Source organism: Sus scrofa, chromosome 13 (genome assembly GCF_000003025.6).
Source record: "Sus scrofa isolate TJ Tabasco breed Duroc chromosome 13, Sscrofa11.1, whole genome shotgun sequence".
NCBI lineage: Eukaryota > Metazoa > Chordata > Mammalia > Artiodactyla > Suidae > Sus > Sus scrofa.
In genome coordinates, this window is record NC_010455.5 from 147,665,680 (window position 1) to 147,687,830 (window position 22,151).

General features: G+C 43.2%; 2 protein-coding genes across 2 annotated transcripts in view; both read right to left on the reverse strand.

Annotated features, from left to right (window-relative positions):
- The window catches only part of C13H3orf52 (chromosome 13 C3orf52 homolog), a 32,019-nt gene extending 17,582 nt beyond the window's left edge, over positions 1 to 14,437 (reverse strand). Inside the window, exons 1-2 of the mRNA XM_013982465.2 lie at positions 14,206 to 14,437; positions 7,493 to 7,622 (exon numbers count right to left, since the gene is read on the reverse strand). Of these exons, the coding sequence (XP_013837919.2) occupies positions 7,493 to 7,622; positions 14,206 to 14,343 (268 nt within the window). The 5' untranslated portion in view covers positions 14,344 to 14,437. The remainder of the gene's footprint in view (positions 1 to 7,492; positions 7,623 to 14,205) is intronic.
- TMPRSS7 (transmembrane protease, serine 7) overlaps positions 21,221 to 22,151 on the reverse strand; it is a 39,270-nt gene continuing 38,339 nt past the window's right edge. Inside the window, exon 18 of the mRNA XM_013982462.2 lies at positions 21,221 to 21,486. Within this exon, the coding sequence (XP_013837916.1) occupies positions 21,316 to 21,486 (171 nt within the window). The 3' untranslated portion in view covers positions 21,221 to 21,315. The remainder of the gene's footprint in view (positions 21,487 to 22,151) is intronic.

Here is a 22,151-nt window from a genome sequence, read left to right on the forward strand (position 1 = left end):
GCGTTGCTGTGGCTGTGGTATAGGCCGGCAGCTGTAGCTTCTATTCAACCCCTAGCCTGGGAATTTCCATAGGCCAAGGGTTCAGTCATAAAAAGAAAAAGAAAACACCTGACCCTTCACCTTTGCTATGTGTGCAGGTGTCAAGGCAGGTGCTGGAGACAGTCTAGAGGGATGAACAAACAGTGTGGGCTGGGGCAGTGAGCAGAGCAAGGAATTTTGTCGACCCCCTCCTTCAGTTCTGCACACACACTGAGGCAGAGACATCATGGAGCAGGCAGAGTGGGGACTAGAGTCTGAGCGAGTGAGCATGAGGTCATCCCTCTCCAGGATGTCCCACATAGGAACGCTGACTCACTGTGTTTGCAGAAGGAATGAAATCTGCCCTCAGAGCCCCAGGGCCCACGGGGCAGACACTCCTGGGACAACAGTTCTGTGTGGCTACTTGTGTTCTAAGGACTATGAGCTAATTGATTTTTAAGCAGTGAGAGCCAAGAGAAAAACACACAAACTTGGAGCCAGGACCTCAAAGCTGCCACACCGGCACTAATTAGGTTCCCCTGGCTCCCAGCAAGCCTCACTGTGGGGGCCACACCAGGACCACCTCTCTGGCCCTGAGAAAGGCGTGGGTGGGCGGAACCAGGCATTTGTCCTGTTGTGGATTTTCTCTCTAATCCTATGCCTCAAGCATAACATAATCAGCCTCTTTTACTGGACTTTGAAAAGATCACCATGGAATCAGTTCTGGGTTTGTGATGGAAGTAAGCATCCTGGTTCTTATTTCCTGGGGAAGAGAAGTCTACAGGCTATGCCTCCACTGTTTGTAACTTTCCTCCTGAGAGGATGCTAGGCAGAGGATGCTTATGGGACCAATCCCAACAAAAATCTTGGGCCCCGAGTCTTTGATGAGGCTCCCTGACAGACAACACAACATATGTGTTGTCATAGCTCATTGCTGGAGGAATTCAGTATGCTCTGTGTGACTACACCGGGCAGGGGCTCTTGGAAGCTTGTGCCTGATTTCCTCCCTATTTCGCCTTCTATCCTTCTGCTGTAACAAAGCATAGCCATCCATGCTGAGTCCTGAGTCCTTCCAGCAAATCACTGCATCTGGGGATGATCTTGGGAATTATCCTTGCATCCCCTACTTGTTATAAGTCTTTATATTATTTGCCTGACAATAAAGTTATGCCTCAAAGCAGAAACCTTGCAAAGTATAGGAAACTGTAGCAAAGCAAGAAAAAATTGCTAATAATTCTTTAACCAAAAGGATTTCCCCCCATATTTTATATTATATATCTGATGTTTTAATGAGAAGGTATTTTTTTAATAATGATTTTTATTGTTTCCCTTATAGCTGGTTTACAGTGTTCTGTCAGTTGAGAAGGTATTCTGTACACTGCTTTTTGTTGTTTGTTGCTGTCATTGCTTATCTGCCTTGATTCTTTTGTTGTGGTTGTTGTTACCATATCAGAAGGCATTCCCCACATGTTTAAAATTCCTTGCAAAGATTATTTTAATGGCTGCATTAATGGTCTGAAATCATTTAGTGTTTGTAGCTTTCCAATGTTATAAATAATGCTGCAGTGGGTATCTGTGAGCTCTACCCCACCAGGTACATTTCCAGAGTAGATATCATTGCCTCGGAAAGGAATAGGGATGCTAGAGAATGGATACAGGAGTCACTGAACTGCTGAACTTGAGGGCACTAAGAAGTGCCAAGTTTGAGAAGAGGTCTCCAACATAGCTCTAATGACATATACTTAACTTGTACTATCTGAATAATGAATCTGTATGAGACCTGCCTAAATAGTTACATTTGTTAAAATAACAACAAGAACAATAGGCTTACTCAGCAGAATTTTTGTGTTACTAATGAGACTTAATCCCGGCAGTATTTCCATGTAGAGAAAATGTCTTTTTAAAAATCACAGTACATATACACAAAGTACACTGAAGGTACACAAAAGCAGCTGTTTGACTGGAATATAAGAAATGGGGCTGGAGAGCGAGATCTTAGATGCCGAATGTCTTTAGGAGGTCATGGAGGTTGTTCAATGCCTCCCAGGAAGGAGACAGAGGTAAATCTGCTGGTGACGGAAGGGATAAAATGGACCTGGGAGAGACTGGAGGCAGAGAGGCCACTGGACACAGGAATGGGAGAGAAAGATTTTGATTGACAAGCAATGGGAAGAGGAAGGAAGGGAGGGTGGGAGGAGAAAGACCATGATGGTGGAAACAGAGCTGGCTGTAAGGTAGCCAGACTTAGTTTGAATCCCAGCTCAGCTATTTATCACCCATGTGACTTGAGCAAGTCACTTAATTCTCTGAAGCAGTTTTCTCAAAAAAATATCAATGCCTACATTGTAGGTGATGGTTAAGATAAGAACCACCACATATGAAGTATCCAGTATAGTACCTTGTAGTTGACAGGTAGTTAATGTGGAGAGTTACTATCAAGACACTACCAAGGAATGATTTATAAAACCTAGTCATTTTCAAGTTAGAGGGGAGAAGAAGAAATCAAAAATGTTCCAAAGTATTAAGCCTAATGTAACAAGAAGAATAATAGCTGCTGTATTAAGCATTATGCACAGACACCCTCCTGCGCACTTGTAGTTTTCACCTCATGTAATCCTCAAATCAACCCTGTGAATTAACTATTAATGTTTTCATTTTCAGATGAAGACACTGAAGCTTAGAAAAATACAGTGATTTGCTTTACCACCAAGCTAGTAATAGGAGGGTCAGGGCCCATTTATAGACGCAAATGTGGAAATTGAGGCCAAGAGTGTGTTGAAGAATTTGCCTAAAGTTACACAATTGGATGGTGGCAGGGCTGGAATGAACCTGGCCTCATGATTCACCGTGAAACTATAAAGGGTGAGCTCACTGGGGAAGGGGATTCACATGAATAGTAGTTTCACATGGATAATGTTGAGAACTCCAGCAAAGGCATGACTAAAACCTACGGACAGTGTGTGCCTGCAGTTCTGGGAAGTCACCTCTGAGAGGGGTTGGCTGCTGCCTTGGGACTAAAGGAGCTTCTCAAGGGAAAGAATGAAGAAAAGTAAGAAGGCTGAAGACATGCCTCCTGTAACCACAATGTGGAGGTCGAAGGCAGAAATAAAGTCCTGAAGTCCAGGAATTCTGAAGGCCTGGAAAAGTACAACCCAGCTGACAGAGCTGAAGGCTGCAGACAAGGCAGGAGACAGGAGAAAGGCCACTGGGGTTCATGACCAGGCACTTGCTGGTGACCTTGGGGAAGAACAGTCTGGGGCCAATGGATACAGTGGTTTAGGAGTAAACAGGACACAAGACCTGCAGACTTCTCTTCCTAAAATTTGCCAGTGCAAAGAAAAGAGAGTGAGAAACATCTAAATGAAGTAGCAAGATGATGATAGAAGATTGCTTTGAAGGAGATACCATGTGAAGAGCCTCAGGGGGATGCTTAGGGAGAGGTATCTGAAGGTCCATGGTCAGAAGAAGCCGGAAAGGATTCAATGGAGAGCACAGGTGAAGAGGTCAGTCTTGGGAAGGCAGAGGAACATATGAAACTTGAGGGAAGGATGGGCACATGAAAATGCAAAGAAATTTCAAGGCACTGGGCTATTAAGTTTCTGCCCCCAAGGACCCTGCTTTCTGCCCAGGATTTTCCCATGAGTCACCCTCCACGAGGAAGTAACTTGTGCAACCTGGTTTGCCAGGACCATGTGATGTCATAAGCTCTTATTTCCAACTCAAGGCAAAACAAATCCATGTAATACAATATCACAAGCCCCCCACTTTCATCTCCGTACCATAGCCTCTTTACCATACAGAAAAGCCTGTACAATAAGAGAGCTGGGAGTGCTAAAACTGGTCACCTTTAAATCATATTTCTAAGCATCCACCTACTTGTCATAGTTTAGTTTCTGCAACATTTAAAATATTCTGCCCAGGGGTTCTCTTGTGACACAGTGGGTTAAGGATCTGGCATTGTCACTGCAGCAGCTTGGGTTGCTGCTGTGGTACAGGTTCGATCTCTGACCCAGGAACTTCCACATGCCATGGGTGTGCCATAAATACATACATACATACAATATTCTGCCCAAACCAAGGAGAGGTTTCACTAGTAAGTTGTCCCCTGGTTGAGACAAATTAGTAACAAGGGCAGAACCTTTAAGGATGCTTGACTGATTCTCCAAATTATCCAGACAAGAAATGACTGAGAGAGAGAGAAAGGAAGGCTTTTTTTTTTCCCCCTTTACCTTTCGTACCAGGGAATTTATGATTCCTTAGGGAGAAGGAGAGAATTCATTAATACTTTTTTCCCTCAAGAGCCAGGACAGATCCAGGCCTTCACATTCAACAGGAAGTCTTCTCTGGGCTGATCCCCCAACCCACTGTCCATTTTAAGAAGTTTTGCACTGTCTCCATCACACTTGCGGAGTGCTAGCCTCTCCTCCACAGTGTGGACACAGCCCAGGCTCAGTGCCTTAAGCTGAGCTGTGATCCTGAATTTGCCATCACGTCAGCAGTGTACTAAAGGCAGAATAGGGGGAGAGCTCACCCCAGGTGGAGGCAGGAAGGGATGCACAGTGTGTAGAGAATTAATAATAACGAAACTGACCACAGGTTGGTCTGCTTGTATTATCACCACATGACAGCCATTCCTAACAATGTCAGTGACAAGACACAGCTCCCCACCAGCACCTCACCCTGGCCACACTATTGTCCCTTCACAGTTGGTTACCCTTTCTCTTCTGCAATGCACTGTGTCCACTCCAGCTCCACAGTTATCATCTCCTTCGTCTCTGAGCCTCAGCCTGGGGACAACAGAGCCCTGAGACAGGAGTAAGGATCTGGGAGGAAGAGAAGGAGGAGGGGAATGGCAAATTCAGGTCCTGAGGTCCTGAGGAACCTCACTTCTTAATGAATCAGAGAGCATCACTTTTTTTTTTTTTTTTTTTTTGGCCACGCCTGTGGCATGAAGAATTTCCTATGCCAGGAATCAAACCTGTACCACAGCAGGGACAACACTGGATGCTTAAGCCACTAAGCCACACAGCAACTCCAAGAGTACCACTTCTTAATGAATGCACAGCCCTTGACTCTCCCAACTGCTCTTTCCCAGAAAGCAGTGTTTTCCACACAGCACCCAGTAAGTTAACCACTATTCCATTCATATAAGTGGGCTTAGCAATCAGACAACAGCTGGTTATTACACACTCTCATCCCTGAAGTGCCTATGGAACTGCTCTGGGTGAGGCTGGGACTGTCACAGAGCAAGTCCCGTCCATGCTCCTTTTTACCTCTTACACCCCCCTCCCCACTGCCTACTATGACTCTTCCCACAGGCCCAAACCCTCAAAAGTTGAGGGGCCAAGTAAAATAAAAGCATTTCCCTGATTTAAAAAAAAAAAAAAAGGGAAAAGTTTGAAAAACTCTCTTACAGCCTTAACATTTTTAAAACACAATTTTATAACCACATTGAAAATGAAGGTTTGCACCACAAGTGTGACACAGTTCTTCCTGGCATCCAATCCTAGGAACTCTCATGTGCCCTGCGAAACTGTGGAGGGAAATGGAATCCCTTCCTCTGCAGGCTGCTCTTCATGATTTGAAGACCTCGGATGACTTTTCAAGAATGGAAGACAACTCCTAGGTCTTGTGCTTGAGAATCCTCAATATTGAACTAACCAGATCTGTTGCATCATCCTTTGTTATGGGCCCCAGATGCCAACACACAAATAAGCCAACTTTCAGGACAGCACTGCTGATTGCGATAGGATAAGGCTATGTGACTCAACTTCGGTTTCAATATCTGCATTCGGGAGTTGACGCAAAGAACCAAAACAATTGTCTTCAGCATGACAGAGGAGGTGCAGCACCTCTTATCAAACTCTCCCTCACTGGGGACCAGCCTATGGCCTCAAAGATGCATCCATCCCACTTCAGCAACACCCTAAGTTACTAAGCAAAAGGATGCCTGCCTGAGACACTCATGTGCTGGAGGTTGGCACATGTCATCAGCGTTCTCCTATTCCTTCAAGGACTCTAAGACCTTGAGACAGGAGACAAAAGGACTGGGATAAGGAGAAACAGGAGGTGAATGACAAATGCAGTCCCTGAGAATTCCCAGGGACCCCTCTAGAGAAACCCAGGGGCTGCCCATTTCTGCTCTCATCCTGTGACTGGATTTGCTATGGAGAGCTCAACGCAACCCAATCCTGTGGTGACCAGATCACCCTCATGAGTATCCCAGCTCCAGAAGTGCCCCACCCCAACCCCTGCACCCTACGATCAGTCCCACATACAAGTAAAAGCATTTTTTTTTTCTCCTACTTTGAAATTGAAATGAGTGCCCACTGGGGGTGCTGTATTTATGCATCAAAAAACATTAATACTTATAATCATAAAGAATTAGCAACTACCTAAAAAGCTTTAAAATGATGTGGAATAGTATATCATGCAGTCATTTAAAAAATATGTTCAAAAATAATTTTTAATGAATTGGCAAAGATCTCCTATCCTAAAGGTAGGCCACAAGATGATTAAAAAAAAACCCTGATCTCAAATTATTTTTAAAATGCAAATAAGAAAAAGACCAGAGAAAAATATAACAAAATAATAATGTGGGTGGGCTTTGTGGTTAGCTAACTGAGCATGTATTATTTTCATATTCATAAACAAAAAATAAAATGAGACAATGTACGTAAAATACATGGTTAGCACCATGTGAATTTTTGTTCTATACACATATACAACACAAATATAATACTGATTTCTATAATAAGTTAAAATAATGACAGCTTACAGATACATGGTTCTATAAAATTTTTTAAATGCTTTCAAATATATTATTCATCATTTTATCATTAAAATTATACACCAGGTATATCAAAGTTATTCTTATAGAATAATTACCTTTCACAATAATTATCTTTATTAAACAAATGATTTTTAAAAATTTTAAACATACACATGTGTAAGATGCAATAAAATACAGTGTTTATATAAATTAAAATTTTAAGGAGTTCCCACTGTGGCACAGTGTATTAAGACTCCAACTGAAGCAGCTTGGGTTGCTCAGAGGCACAGGTGTAGTCCCCAGCCCAGCACAGTGGGTTAAGTATCTAGTGTTGCCGAAGCTGTGGCATAGGTTGCGGCTGCAGCTTGGATTTGATCCCTGGGAACTTCCATATGCCACAGGTGTGACCATAAAAAAAAAAAAAAAAATTAAGAAGTCTTCAAGATCCAATAGGAAGAGTTTAAAGTAAAACAGTGGTCCCCATACTTCTCCCAGAGCTTATAAAACAAACACGCAAAAAATAAAACAGAAAAGCAAAAATCGTATGTCTCCCACACATACAACATATCCCAAACCAGTTTTTTTTAATTCGTATTATAAATGATGACATAGCAGTGAGTTTATCTTCGATTTTGGCATAAGTCATAAGCATTACACAAGTTCTTAAAATGCATCAACTCAGTCATATTTAAATCCTCTTACCTCCAGTAAGACATAAGCCTATGATGATGACTATAATGAAACCTAGGAAAACAGAGGTGAGGACCATCCACAGTTTGCACTTTCCAATCAAGTTCTTATTACAGGAGCTCCAGGGGCTTTCCTTGTCAGCCTAGAAAGCAGAGGGAGTCAGTGAGGCAGACAACTTGGTTTCAACAGACATCTTTTACTACTTATTGTGGGCCAGTGACACAGAAAGGAAGGCAGCAGGATCATGACTTCTAGGGGCAACACTCTACTGAGTCAAATTTCAAAAGGACAGAATGGAAGTTCATAAAGAAATTAGCAAGAAAATGCTCTGGGGACTCCGAGAGGTGGGAAGGACAGGCAGGATTTTGAAGGATGGACAGAGAGGGGCATTCCAAACCTAGGAAAGAGCATCCTCCGTGTTGACTCATAATGAAACTGGCCAGAAGATGCATCTGATGGGAATCTGTGTCAGAAGCTAGTAATGAGAGTTAAGATTAGAAAGAGTGAAAGGTTGGAGCATATCTGAGAAGGCTTTGCATGCTGCCAGAGTGGTTTGGACTTAATTTAGTGTATAATGTGAATCCATTGAAAGTTTTATAACACAAGAGCTGAGTTGAAGGTTAAGGGAAAAATGGTTTGCAATTTAGATCAAGAAAAAGCTAAAAACCCACAGTTGTGGCCCAGACGCTATGTCTTAAGGGCCTGAAAAGGGAAATGATGGGAAAGACAAGGATGAGAGAGACACCAGTAAATAAGCTGCAGTGGGTGTAGAGAGGCAGAGGGCAGGGTCAAAGTAAACAATTATAACTGCTACAGTTTACTGACACTGGAACCATTTCACTTCATCCTAATAGCCCTGCAAGGGAAGCTTTCGCCCAATTCAAAGATGCAGTTGGGAGAGATGAGCCAAGACCCAGGAGTAATCCATGCACCCTCCCTCTGGTCCACAGCTTTCCACGGTGCTCTGCGCAGCTCCAGGTTATGAGTGCACCTGGCTGCCTCCACTCGGCACCATCACCAGCCCCTGAAAGGTTCCATTCCTCCCACTTCCTTCATGGAGCCCCTGGGAAACAAATGGAATAGGATGGCGGGGGCGGGGGGGGGGTGTTTCTGCACCAGGAGCCCAACCCCAGTTGTATCACTTAAAGCCGAGGTGACCATCAGCAAACTACTTACTGAAACTCACCGACCCCAAGGTCCTCAACTGTAAAACATAGAAGCAATAAACCTAGCTCACAAGTCTGTTATAAAAGTGTGAGAGCACACACATGAAGCACTTGCTAAATAAGGGCAGAGGAGAGGTCACACCTTGGAGCCCTTGATTGCACTGCACACCGGATCTCAACACGTGGGAGCCCATAATTCCACAGGACTCACCTGTCTCCAAGCAGCAGCAGCCACATCCTGGATCTATGCCTTGTGGAGGTTTTTTGTTTGTTTGTTTGTTTTTTTAGGGCCGTACTGGTGGCATATGGAAGTTCCCAGGCTAGGGGTCAAATAAAAGCTACAGCTGCTAGCCCACAACACAGCCACAGCAACGCCATATCCGAGCCGCACACAGCTCATGGCAACCCTGGATCCTTAACCCACTGAGCAAGGCCAGGGATCAAACCCATGTTCTCATGGATACTAGTCGGGTTCATTACTGCTGAGCCATGACAGGAACTCCTATGCCTTGTTTACATTCTCTCCCACCCTGATTTTAATGGCAGCTGTCAGAAAAGGAAACTGCCTTAGGACTACATTTCAATCTTGCTCAACAAGAGGTCCCCAGGCTTTTGGCTACATATCAGAACCCCCTGAGGAGGAATTTAAACTACACATGTAGGTCCTACCTGGACCAAGGGGATCAGATTGTGGGGTTGTGGGGACAGGCCTCAGCTTGTAACTGCAAACTTCCCAAGGTGAATCAATTGCTTTAGCAAAGCTGAGCCCCTGGCCTGGAGCCACCTGCTCTTCAAACCAGGTCAAATCTCTCCTTTTGTGGAGGCCTCCCTTCCACCCCACCCATGGAAAGATCTCCCAGGACATGAGCTGTCTACACAACCATCTGCTTCTTTCACTGCCTGCCTTGTCTGGTTTCAGGCTCAAATATAAATAGACACCAGCCTTATTTTCCTAGGGAAAGAAAAACTGCATAGAGGGAGAGGCATCTCTTAAAATTCCCCTCTCTTGTATCCCACACCTCTGCCTCATACAGGTAAGAGACACCTAATAAATGTGTGTTGCTTAGCTATAGTGTGCTCCAGATATTTTGAGAATGTACTTCATAAGTTCTAGAGTAAAGGTCACACTTTGGAGCCCCTGAGTGCTCTGGACACAGGCTCTTTGGGTGTGGTGTGAGGGGTGCAGTCTAGGACTGGCAATATCTGGACACAGGAAAACCTCAAACCTTCTTGAAATAAGTGTGTCCAGGTACAGAACCACTTCTGACATCCACCTGAAGACTGAGGACTGCACGCAGGTCACCAAAGTAAGGGACTCAACAAGGCACATGGGAAGAAGGCCCTGAACAAGAGGCCTTTAACTTCTCAGGGGACAGAAACAAATCCTCCTGTTTACAGAGCTCCTGAGACACAGGCCATCTTCAGTCCTTATATAAGAGACAGCAGGGACCATAAAGATTAGCACAAAATGAGGAGTTCCCGTCATGGCTCAGTGGAAACGAATCTGACTAGCATCCATGAGGATACAGGTTCGATCCCTGGCCTTGATCAGTGGGTTAAGGAACCAGTGTTGCGTGAGCTGTGGTGTAGGTCACAGATGCGGCTCAGATCCCGAGTTGCTGTGGCTGTGGCGTAGGCCAGAAGCTACAGCTCCGATTAGCCCCCTGGCCTGGGAACCTTCATATGCTTCAGGGGTGGCCCTAAAAAGACAAAAGAAAGAAACAGAGAAAGAGAGAAAGGGAGGAAGGGAGGAAGGGAGAAAAAGATTAGCACAAAATGAAATGATCTGGAGTCTCAAATGAGCCAGAGAACGAGGGTCAATGCACCTGTTTGGCCCTTTGTGCCTTCACTTATGTTGTCCCTTAAAGACCATACACTAGGGCCCCGGTGGTTTGAGGAGACCAATACTCTGACTTCCTGGGGGAACTCGGCTCAGAATTACACAGCCCTTCTCTGTTGGAAATGCCTCTTCCTATCCAGCCCATCACTTCCATCCAGCTCATCACTTCCATCCTATATCGGACCCCCTGCCCTGTCCGGCCATCAGCCCAAAGGCAGAGACCACCATCCCTTGCATGACTAATCTTCACATACATCAAGTCACTGTAAAACTGTCTGTTGGCCACTCCCAACCCAAAACGGAGTGCAGTGCTTCTCGACTGTCTGCACACCAGAAACAACCGAGGAATTCTGTTTTTCAAAAGTGCCTCCAGGAGACCGCACGGTGCCTTGAGGTGAACCTCTGATACAGCAGACATGTGCTGCCCCTGTGCACTGTGTCAGGGAAACACACTGCCTCCTTCAGTCTCTCTTGCCCACATTCTAGGTCATGAGGAGGGGCCACAGGCAGGTTCTTCTATAGGGCAGCTTCCAGAGATTTCTTTGCAACCACATCTTACATTTTATAATTGCATTATATGGCTGAAGAATCTTTGTGACTTTCCTCTGAATGTTCCCCCAGGTATTCACATCCCTCTTCACATAAGGTCCAAATACATACGTCCTACAACAAAGGCAGGTCTACCTATCTCTTGGATACAAAAGCTTTTCTTCTCTTTGACTCAGGAGCAGATATTATATAGATCAGGGGAAAAATTTCTTAGTGCAGAGTAAAATTTATACTTTGTCATCGTCATTATGGGATTTAATCCACTTGTTGAATCAAGCACAAAACAGCCAGTTGGTTCTCATCCTAAATTCTGAAAAACACATAGCGATGGGACAATTTTTTGCTAGCCCATTCATTTGTGTCTTGCCTGCCTCAAAACTATCCATGTACTGGATTATCACTGTCTTTACTACAATGATGATGCCATCCCTTAAAAAGTCTCTAGGACTTCCAATTGCAAACTGAGGTCAGAGCCCATGTAATAAAGCCATAAAGAAAACCAGTCTCACTCAATAATTCCTAATTCCTTCTCCGGTTTTGATCCAACAATATTGCCATGTTTATAGTGACAATAGGCAAAGTGAAAACCAATGGCTTATAATTCTTTCCCTCAAGCCCCAAACTCAGATCAAGAAAGGGAAAGAAGTTCTTTCCATTGCCTTTTGAATACTCTCCGAGATCAGCCCTTCCAAGTAAGAAGACACCCATGATACCGGCTGTTTTATTCCCACTGACCCCCAGACTGTTTCCTGCTCTCTCTCTCTTGATTCAACAAAAGCAGACTAGGTTTGAAACCAAGAAAGTATGAGTTCAATTTCAAAGCCACTGCTGCATGAATTTGAACATTCTAGAAACTCTTCTGGGCTTCAGTTTCCTCACTGAGTTTCTTCCTCTGTCAAATCAGAATGACACCCCCTTTCTCTGGAGTTTCTTGTGCTAATTCAATGCATTTATATGCCAGAAGTATTTGGCATATGATAGGTACAAAATATATAGTTAATAAAAACATGTGCTCTTATACTACATTTCCAAACTGGAAATCTTAACATATAGTTTAAAAAGAACTACACATAACATTCTTAAGAGTCTGAATCTTGTGCTCGTGCAAACCACTTTAAAGGGCTCTATGTTAGTTGACTTTTCTTGTTTTTTTTTTTTTTTTTTTTTTTTTTTTTTTTTTTTTGCTTTTTAGGGCCAAACCCAAGGCATATGGAGGTTCCCAGGCTAGGGATCTGATAGGAGCTACAGCTGCCAGCCTATGCCATGGTCACAGCAACGCCAGATCCAAGCCTGTCTGCAACCCACACCACAACTCATGGCAACACTGGATCCTTAATCCACTGAGCGAGGCCAGGGATCAAACCCAGAACCTCATGCTTCCTAGTCAGATTCGTTTCCCCTGCACCATGAGGGGAACTCCTTGACTTTTCAATCTAAAATACCCTTCAACTGATTCTACGGAACCAAAGAGAATGATTAACACATTAAATGAGGATTTTTTTTGCCCCTTTTTAGAAGATTTTCCTCTGCCAGCATTTCTAGAACGTTCTCCAAGCACTCATGTAACCCTTCATCTTTATGCCCTTCTGTCTCTCATCACAGCTTTCCCAGTCAGTGACCTCGTTCATAAACTAGTTCACAAGGAAGTCTCAGATATCTGTATATACCTTGCTAACAAGGAAGTAATTAAAACATGAAAGAGCGATCTCCACCAGGCAGGCACTAAACAATTATAAAATAGTGACACCCCGTACGTACATGTCGTCCACGTTCTACTCCTCAACTGCTTTCAACGCGCATTCCCAGAGAAGGCTGCATTGCCACCAGCTGATAGCTGTGAAAACATCAAACATAGTGCCTTGCCCTAGGACACACCTGTTAGTAGGGAAGCTGTCACCAGAACTTGGGTCTCTGGATTCAGCCCCAAACTATGGAGTCTGTGAGGTGTCCTGGGTCTACCTAACATGAGGCAAATACTCTCAGTTCGCATTCCTAGACACTGCCTTGGAGGATCTACACAGCAAGTCCATAGTTATGGCCGCTTGCACAGGATCAAATCATCTTCCTCCAACTTTCATTCTTCTGTGATGCTCATCTTTCATTCAAATATAAAGTACCAAATTACTCTCCAAGGTACCTATAAAAGCAGACTTTACAATAGTTCCAGGAGTCAGTGAGAAAACAAAAGCAATGCCTTCAGCTTCTGAATTTCCTGCTTAATCCCTGAAATCAACAGTTAAACCAAAGGGATGGGAATGAAGGAAAGGGAACTGGAACCAGGTTGGAACCCTATGTTTATATATGGGAAGTTCCATATATTAAGTAAACATCAAACCAGTTTGAAGGGTTAATCAAAAAGTAGATGGTCAGAATTCAAAGTCCTCTCCTGGTTTACAAGCATTTGATGAGAATGAATAATTTTCCTGTCACTGCGAGGGCTGAATCAGAAGAGAGTTCAGCCTAAACATCACCAGGGGCTGCCTTAGAAACTGAGATGAGACCAAAGCAAAGGAGGCATAGTCTAATTCTTGAGACAAGATCTTGAAAACTATTTCCCTCAGTTGAACAGGACAAGTTCACCCCTCATTACTTTTGAATCTTCCCTTTTCCCTCCTTTTCCCTATATCTTTTCCTGCAAAAACCAAACGCCAGATTGGGAAAAGGTATGAAGTGTGGGTCTGCGGTGGGGGCGGGGGGGGGGAGGGAAGAGAAGTAGTTGAGGAGGGTTGAGGGGAGGATGGGGGCAAGAGGCAAGTCAGTAAAGGAAAGAGGAAGGCAAAGATATTCTGAGGAAAAGGGGACTGCCGTGATCACTCTAGTTGTCCCCACTGGGAACATAAAAACTAAATTAAAAGTTACAGAACTTTTTTAAAACCACCTCTATCTCTCGGGATTCTCTCTCTGAAGAGAGGAGCCATACACCTCCCAGATAAGATTCCGCAAGTTCCCTGTAGTCCAAGAGGTTGAAGGGGCTTCAGAAAGACTCAGGCTAGAGGGCAATCCTGTGTTCCCTCCATTCAGAAAATTCCAGCGCGCACCATAGACGCTTGAGTTTGCTGTGCCCTGAGAGCTAGCCAGAACCGAAATTGTGCGTTGCCAGGGCCATGTCCTGGCCAGAAGCCTGGCTCACAGCCCCTGAGATAAGGCGGCCAGCGCCAAGAAGACCTTACCTGGACTGAGCAGGGTTCCTCGGTTAAAGAAAGGATGCTCTGGACGGTTCCATTGAGAGGCGTCTGCTCCTCTGGCTGCCCCTGGAGCACCGAGAGCTCCAGATCATCGCCTGGCGATGGGGGCCTGGCCTCTTCCATGGACGGGCAGAGGAGGACTAAACAGCCCGTCAGGAAACAGGACGTACACACCCGAGGGTGCAGAGTCCAAAGTAGCCTCGCGGGTGGCTCACACTCCACGCCCCGGCGGGCTGGGCCGAGAGACCTCGGGCGGTGGGCGGGGCCCCAAAGGGCCGGGCTGGATTGGGGCGGCCTCTCTCGCGGAGGAAGCTCCCCTAGCTCCCGCCCGCGCCTCAGCCTTCTCTCCTGTGAGATCCAAAACTGAGCCAAGGAGGGCTGTTTTTCTGGTTTGTTCAGGTCGCTGCCTACGCTGCCTTTTTCTGGTCGTGCAGATACAAAGCAGAAGCTGAGCCGGGGGCCTGATTGGGCAGCGGGCTGTGGCATGGATGGGTCCGACAGCTCCGTGCCACGGAAGAAAGTTCGCTTTCCACACCCACCCGGAGGAGCCGTCTGTTGCCAGAGCTTGCCCCAGCTTTCACTGCCTAGCAAAAGTTCATTCATTTAATCAACATATAACTATGAAGATATAACTGTCTCCAGCATGCCCGGCATCGTGCGAGGTTTTGAGCATATGAAGGTGAATGACACACATGAACATATTCCTTCCTCTTTTGAGTCCAGAGACAGTAATAAGTGTTGGAGGGGACAGCAGACTCAGGAACCAGGCTGCCCAGGTTAATCCCCCTTCACGGGGTTTCTGACTATGAGACCTTGGGCTTCATCTCTCCGTTCCTGAGTTTCCTCACGTGGAAAGCTGGCATAGTATTAGTACCCATCTAATAGAATTATTGCTAGCATTAAAAGAGTTGATGGCAGCAAAGCACTCACACACATAAAAACATTCATAATCGTTGGTTACTATTACCTATCATTGAGAAGAGGGGTCACAGACACCCCACTGTCATAACACCACACACACACACACACAAACACACACACACACCCCAAGAAAAAAATTGTATGCACCCACCCACAATCCACAATACATAGTTCAGAATGTCTGGTCTTGTGATTATATTTGCTAAGCAGGTGTTTGCTGACCCTCTCAAGTCTCTGCTTAAAGCAGGCTTGCTTCCCGTCTTCTCATGCCTGCCCCCAGCAAACACACATATTGAGATGAGTTTGGGTGTGTACAGAGCCCATGTAAATCAGCTCCATTTCAGAAGTTATTGACTTGTGTCCAAAAGTCTGGCACCCTTGATGCCTACTGTTCAGACACTGCCTGAATATGGTCTTTAGTTGTCTCTTGCCTGCTACCAGATCATCTAGACTTTGGACTCCATCTGCCTGCTGGATGGGGTCGGGCTAATTGCAGCCACTCAGCTGCTAGCCTGAACTGACTCCTGCTCATTCTCAACTGGAATTTTATTAAGAGGCTTTTTAATGAAGGAGCAAGAGTTAAGGAAACCAAGAAGGGGTGCTGAGGCACCCAAGGACTGGCAACAGCAGAAAGCCCTCTGTACCCTGAGCCTAAAAGGGACTAGATTAAAAACTGGAGCCATTAAGGAGGTCCCTCCTGATAGGATCTGTAGTCACAAAGTTTCGGCCCCTGCCAGGACTGCAGTCCAGCAGTGAGGAAGCAGAGGGCAAAAATACTCAGAACTTTCTCTGCACCTGCTGCTGTCCTGCCTCTAACTCCCAGTGGAAGCTGATGATGGAAATTGGAGGTCAGCTTCCTAGGCTCAGAGCAGAGTGTGAATCTGAGGTACCAAAAGGGAGGAACCTGCATACACACCTTTCCCTGCAATAACTAACTTCTAGTGTTTCTTCTCAGACATTCCATAGTCAGTCAACTCCTCTGGTCTGACCAGATTCCTCTTTCTGGCTGGCCCTTCCCTGTCTCATCCTGTTGCCACCCCACTTCTTTATATATGATGCTCGGTTGTATATGATGCTCCCTCTGATTGGGATGTTTTTCCTTCCACTCCAGCCCACTTTCTGACAACTCCTATTCCATCCTTAGATCCTAGCTGGAACATACTTCTGTCACGAACCTTCTTTAATTCTGCTCCTCCACCAAAAGTTATCCACACTCTTCTCTGCTACCAATACAGGTTGGTCCTTTGCTAACCGTTTTGCATATTCAGTCTAATTTAATTCAACCTGGGGTATTGAGTACGTCCCATGTGTCAGGTGTTCTTCTGCATGCTTGAGGTATGTCTGAAGAGATAGCTGAATAAAATAAAATCACTGCCATTGTGAGGCTAATATTTATTATGGGGAAACAAACTTAAGTAAACTTTCTACGATATTACAAGGTGATGTGTGCTACAGAAAAAAAAAAAGGTAAAGCAGAGTAAAGGTGGCTCGAGTGCTGGGTGGTGCAGTTGGCATTTGAGATTATAAATAAGACCTCATTAAGAAAGTGAAATTTGAGCAAAGAGTTGAAAGGTGGTAAGGAAAGTAACTGCAGATTTCTGAAAGAAGGAACCTCAGGATAAATGATCTGAGAGTGGAGGCTGTTTGATTCTTATTGTCTAAGAATTAGTAAAGAGGCCAGAATGGCTAAAAAGGAGTATGAACAGGAATTTTTTTTCCTTGTCTGCCTCCATTATTTATTTAAATTCCTTGAATTTTCTATGTGTTCCTGGTATTTAGCTCTGTGTCCAGCACAATGCCTTCTATGCCCTCTATAAGTGTTGGGTTTTTGCTTTTTTGTGGGGTGAGGGGGCACCTGCACTTGTGGCATATGGAAGTTCCCAGGCGAGGGGTCAAATCAGAGCCCCAGCTGCCAGCCTACATCACAGCCACAGCAACACCATATCCAAGCCACGTCTGTAACCTACACCACAGTTCACAGCAACGCCAGATCCTTAACCCACTGAGTGAGGCCAGGGATCCAACTTGCATCCTCCTGGATACTGTCAGGTTAGTTACCACCGAGTCACAATGGGAACTACCCATATAAGTGTTGATTAAATTGTCTATTCTCAGCAGTGATGGTTTTCTAGACCCAGGCCCTGAGCCCCAGTCTAGAACTATTAAGACCTTTCAAACCGTGACCCCCCATGCATATCCAGCCCCAGACAGCCTTTCCCATTATTTCCTCTTTTGACTACAGGAGCTCAATCCCAGTGAGAGATTCCCTCTGTTGTGATGGATGGCTTGTATCTATATTCTAAGCTTGGTTTCTCCACAAACAGATGTCTAAAATCTCCTTCACTCTCCCAAAGAACCAAAAAGTTACCATTTCCTGTCACAAGTACACTCTAACCCAGATCTCTCAGTGCCTTCTGAGTACTGTGACAAAACTTTTACGTATTCTCTTATCTAAATGTGAACGCATTTCCAGAATTCCATAAGCCTAACCCTGTACACTATTGACGTCCTATGGTAGTATAGATTTCGAAGACAAGAAGATTTAGGATCAAACTTAGACCCTCACTATCTGCATGTTCTTGGGAAAGATGTTTAAAGTCTATGACTTTCTTTCCTCCTTATAAAATGATTTTTATCTGGTAGAATTAGGAGGATTAAACAGGGAAATTAAAGTAAACCCCTTATTCCTGCACCTGACAAAAGTATAATCTCAGTAAATATTCCCTGCTTTTCCATGACTGTGAATGCCTCTATAACTAATACCCACCCACTCGAAACCCTTTACACCCACCAATAACCTTTGATTTGATACATTTCTTTTCAATATTGATTTGTGTTCCATCCTGCTGCATTTTCTGGATTGTTGACACTTACAGACACCTCCCAACATTACCTGAACTACTTATAAACTCTTACTTGCAACCCGTTGCTGATATCTGGTAACTGAAGATTTCTTTATCTCCAGAGAGCTGACCTAGAATGTAGATGAATGTCCAAACTTCTACTTGAGGACATTTTTCAAACTCCCAGTCTGACTCTAAACTAAGGATTCAGAATGAGTTAGAAAGAAGTGTTTCTCCCTGGAAGTAGAACCAGGTTTAGATTAAACTACTTGTTGAAGGTTTAGGATTTGTGAATGAGAAATCAAATTCTACCTAGATTTTTTTCTTTTTTTGGATTTTCTTCAAAACTAACTTCTACAGGGGTAGCTTTTTAAAGTATATTGTACTTTCATAAGTGGCTCTCTAAATGTACTTTTTCAAATATACTGTTCTTGCACAAATAGGTATTTTCAATGTAATCTAAAAATTATTATTGACTCAACTACTTTAGTTCATTCAAAGGTTCAAATGTACATAATATTAAAAAGTTAAAACATATTTCTTGCTAAGTCTTGCTGACTTGTATGAGATTTTCAATTTTGCTTTTTTTATCATAGTACTTGCTCATCTTTCTTCATCTTCTTTAAGAATAATTTCCCAAATGGTTTTTTCATATAAACAAAAAATAAAGTAACATAATCTAAGTGAAATCATCAAAGCGTCTTATTAATTTTGAACAGATCTATACCCCTTCTAACTATAGTTTGTACCCAGGTGTTGTCAGATGACAAATGGTACTATGCTGAACATTAGCAACTGAGTCAGTCACTAAGACTAATTGAACAGAAAACATTTGAAAACTAGTTGGTTGGATTGGGGTATTTCATTTTACAGTTTTTCAAGGTTCTGTGAAGCGGGCATGAATCCTTAAAAATTCTCCCCAGTAGTCTGGCACATGAAAATGCTCCTGTCTTAGTTTATGGGGGCCATTCCACTCTTTTACTTAAACCAGTCTTGGAATTTGCCTCTATCCACACCTTTGCAAGAATGAAGTAAATATTCCCATATCATTCAGGTTCTAAAGACATCTTGGCATGTAAGTTAGGCTGGTGTTTCTTGGCCTTTCCCTATCCCTGCCCTGATAAGGAACATGGTACACTCTCACTAGCACTAGCAAATGCTTAGAATGGTAGCGTGGATGTGTGGTCTGAAAACTCCCTGGATAAATGCTAGCCATCCTCCATCTCCTAACTGAGATCACAAACTTACGCAAAGTTGTGAGTTTGTTAAGTAGTCAATCTCTTTAGAAATCACCATAAGTAAAATGTGCAAATCACTGTATACTTAAGTCACAGCAATACTAGGCAAAATAAACCAAGGTTTTTAAGGACAGTCAGCCTAATTTGCTCTCCAAAACAGTGGCTTTAGTATCCAAGACCCCTTTTGTGGATTAAGTGGTACAACTGGCCCTCTGAATTGTACTAAACCATAGCCAGTTTACTGAATCCTCAAGGACCTATTCAAAGAGTAATCATTAAAATATTTTATCCTTTATCTGAGGGAAATATTTTATCCTTTATCCTTTATCTGTAGTAAATCAAAATATGTTTTGTGAACTGTAAAATATTCACTATCTCAAGGAAATCATATTCAGACTTCAGTCTGACTATCTGATCTGAATTATGATGCCTTTTGTTCTCTCTTTTTTTGCTTTTACATTAAAATTTTTCAAGGTCCTATAAAACTAGTTTCACTTTTGGGGTTCCTACTTAAAAACAGCATTGCTATTACATTTTTGCTTTTGTCCCAGGAACAAAAATAATATCATTGTTCTCCTTTCTGCTATTTTTAACTATTTGGTGGTATTGTTAAGCATGGCCTCATTTACTTATTTATATATTTATTTATTTATGTTTTATATGGCCACACCTGCAGCATACAGAAGTTCCCAGCCTAGCAGTTGCAACTGAGCCACAACTGCAACCTACACCACAACTTCGGTAATGCCAGATCCTTAACCTGTTGCACTGGGCTAAGGATCAAACTGGTGCTGCCACAGGGACAATGCTGGATCTTTAGGCAGCTGCACCACAATAAGAACTCCATGAAACACTTTAAATTAAGACAAAATAAGTCTATAACTATGATGTGTTGAACATACACTATAGATTTACAAATAGGCTAGGTATTCCAAGGCTCTGAAAATAAAAGAAAGTCTTGGCCACGGGAGTTTTATAAAAGAATCAGAAGTCAGATGATAATATTTCTGAAAATTTTCACTTTCAAAACCATCGTCCAAAAAGTCGTTTCTCTTTCAACTCCTGACCAGCATTACCACGATTTTCTTTAATCCATGTAAGTGATTTCAGTCCAACTATGATGATGCCCATTCTATCATTTTAGTGAAGATTACCATCAGGTTTGTTTGTTGGTTGACAGTTTCTCTGCATACAATATTATGATGTTATAGCTGTTATAGTTGTCCCCTATGACATGGTTAGACAAATTGTGTTGGAAAATAACAATATAGGTATTTCCTGTATAAATAACTGAGTTACCTTTATTTTCACTTGTGAAGGAGTCAATTTTTTTTATTTTTTTATTTTTTGTCTTTTTGCCATTTCTTGGGCCGCTCTCGCGGCATATGGAGGTTCCCAGGCTAGGGGTCAAATCGGAGCTGTAGCCACCGGCCTACGCCAGAGCCACAGCAACATGGGACAATGTCTGCAACCTACACTACAGCTCATGGCAACATGGGACAATGTCTGCAACCTACACTACACTACAGCCTACACTACAGTTCATGGCAACACCAGATCCTTAACCCACTGAGCAAGGCCAGGGATCGAACTTGCAACCTCATGGTTCCTAGTTGGATTCGTTAACCACTGTGCCACGACGGGAACTCCTGAAGGAGTCATTTTTAAGCATTTAATTCCATTAGAACACTGAAGATCAGACATGGTTTTTTAATGGAACATAATTCAATAGATCAGCTTTGCCTAGATCCTTATAAATAGCTATACTTGAATAGGAACATGAATTAAGCTATGGATTCCGGAGCATCTCACCCGCTCCTAGTCTTATTTCAGAAGGTTGGTTCATGGCATTACTTTAGTTTTCTTCCATTCCTAATTCAGTGGCCCTTTGATGCTTAAGAATCAATACAGCTGTATCCTGGAAGCAATTTTTCATGGAATAAAATGTACTAATCTTTCTTTCAATAAATACCAAATGTATACAATCTGAAATTTCCAGAAGAAAAAATTTGTGTCTCATTTTATTGATAATTACCACATTATTTTAAAAGAATCCATCACATAAAGCACAGTCAAAAATAAAACCTGTACAATTACAAAAGAGAAGGAACGTATTTATGAATCCAGGGAACAAAGTTTGACACCCTTGTGTAAACACCAGGAAAGTTTGGTCTTCCACATCCATGTCCCCAGCTAACAATGCCAGTCAAAATCCATTTTCCATCACTTTTTCTTCGACAAGATAAAGGTCCACCTGAATCACCCTACACAAGAAGATAAAGTAAGTAAACAGTACCTTTGTCCCATGATCATCAATTTTGGCATTGAAATGTCTCACGAATTGTGTTCAGACTTCCACTCTGACAGATTCTTGCTTGGCTAACTACTGTGTGGTTTGGGGAAGTGTCAAGAAATAATCTGAAACTTCTAATATCACTTTAGAATTATCTTCCTATACTCAAAAGGGTACATTCATCATAAGAAATCTGATTCTTTAGGCCAAGAGTTAACATTAGAAGATTCTTGCAGGGGAAACAACTCTCACATATCTCCAAATAAATAACAAACCTCAATAATAGTAGTAACAATAACAACAACAACAACAAAAATAAGGGCTAATGTTTGTTTAGTGCCGGTATGTGCTAAGCACTGTTTTGGTCATATAATCCTCACAATAGCCTTACAAGGCATGGTGATCTTGGAAGGGCAATTGACCTCTGCTTCTAGGCCATGCAACTTCAGTTCCGGTTCATGGCCCAGCGGAAAAAGGAAAAAGACACCTTGTTTAGTTGGCCAGGTGCAATGACACAACCCCAAGGGTCACTGCCTGATAGGTGTCACAGACAAATCACCCTCACTTGAGAATCCTTTCTGATAGCTCAACTCCAAAAGCCAAGGTTGAAATAATTCACTGCCTTTTTTTTTTTTT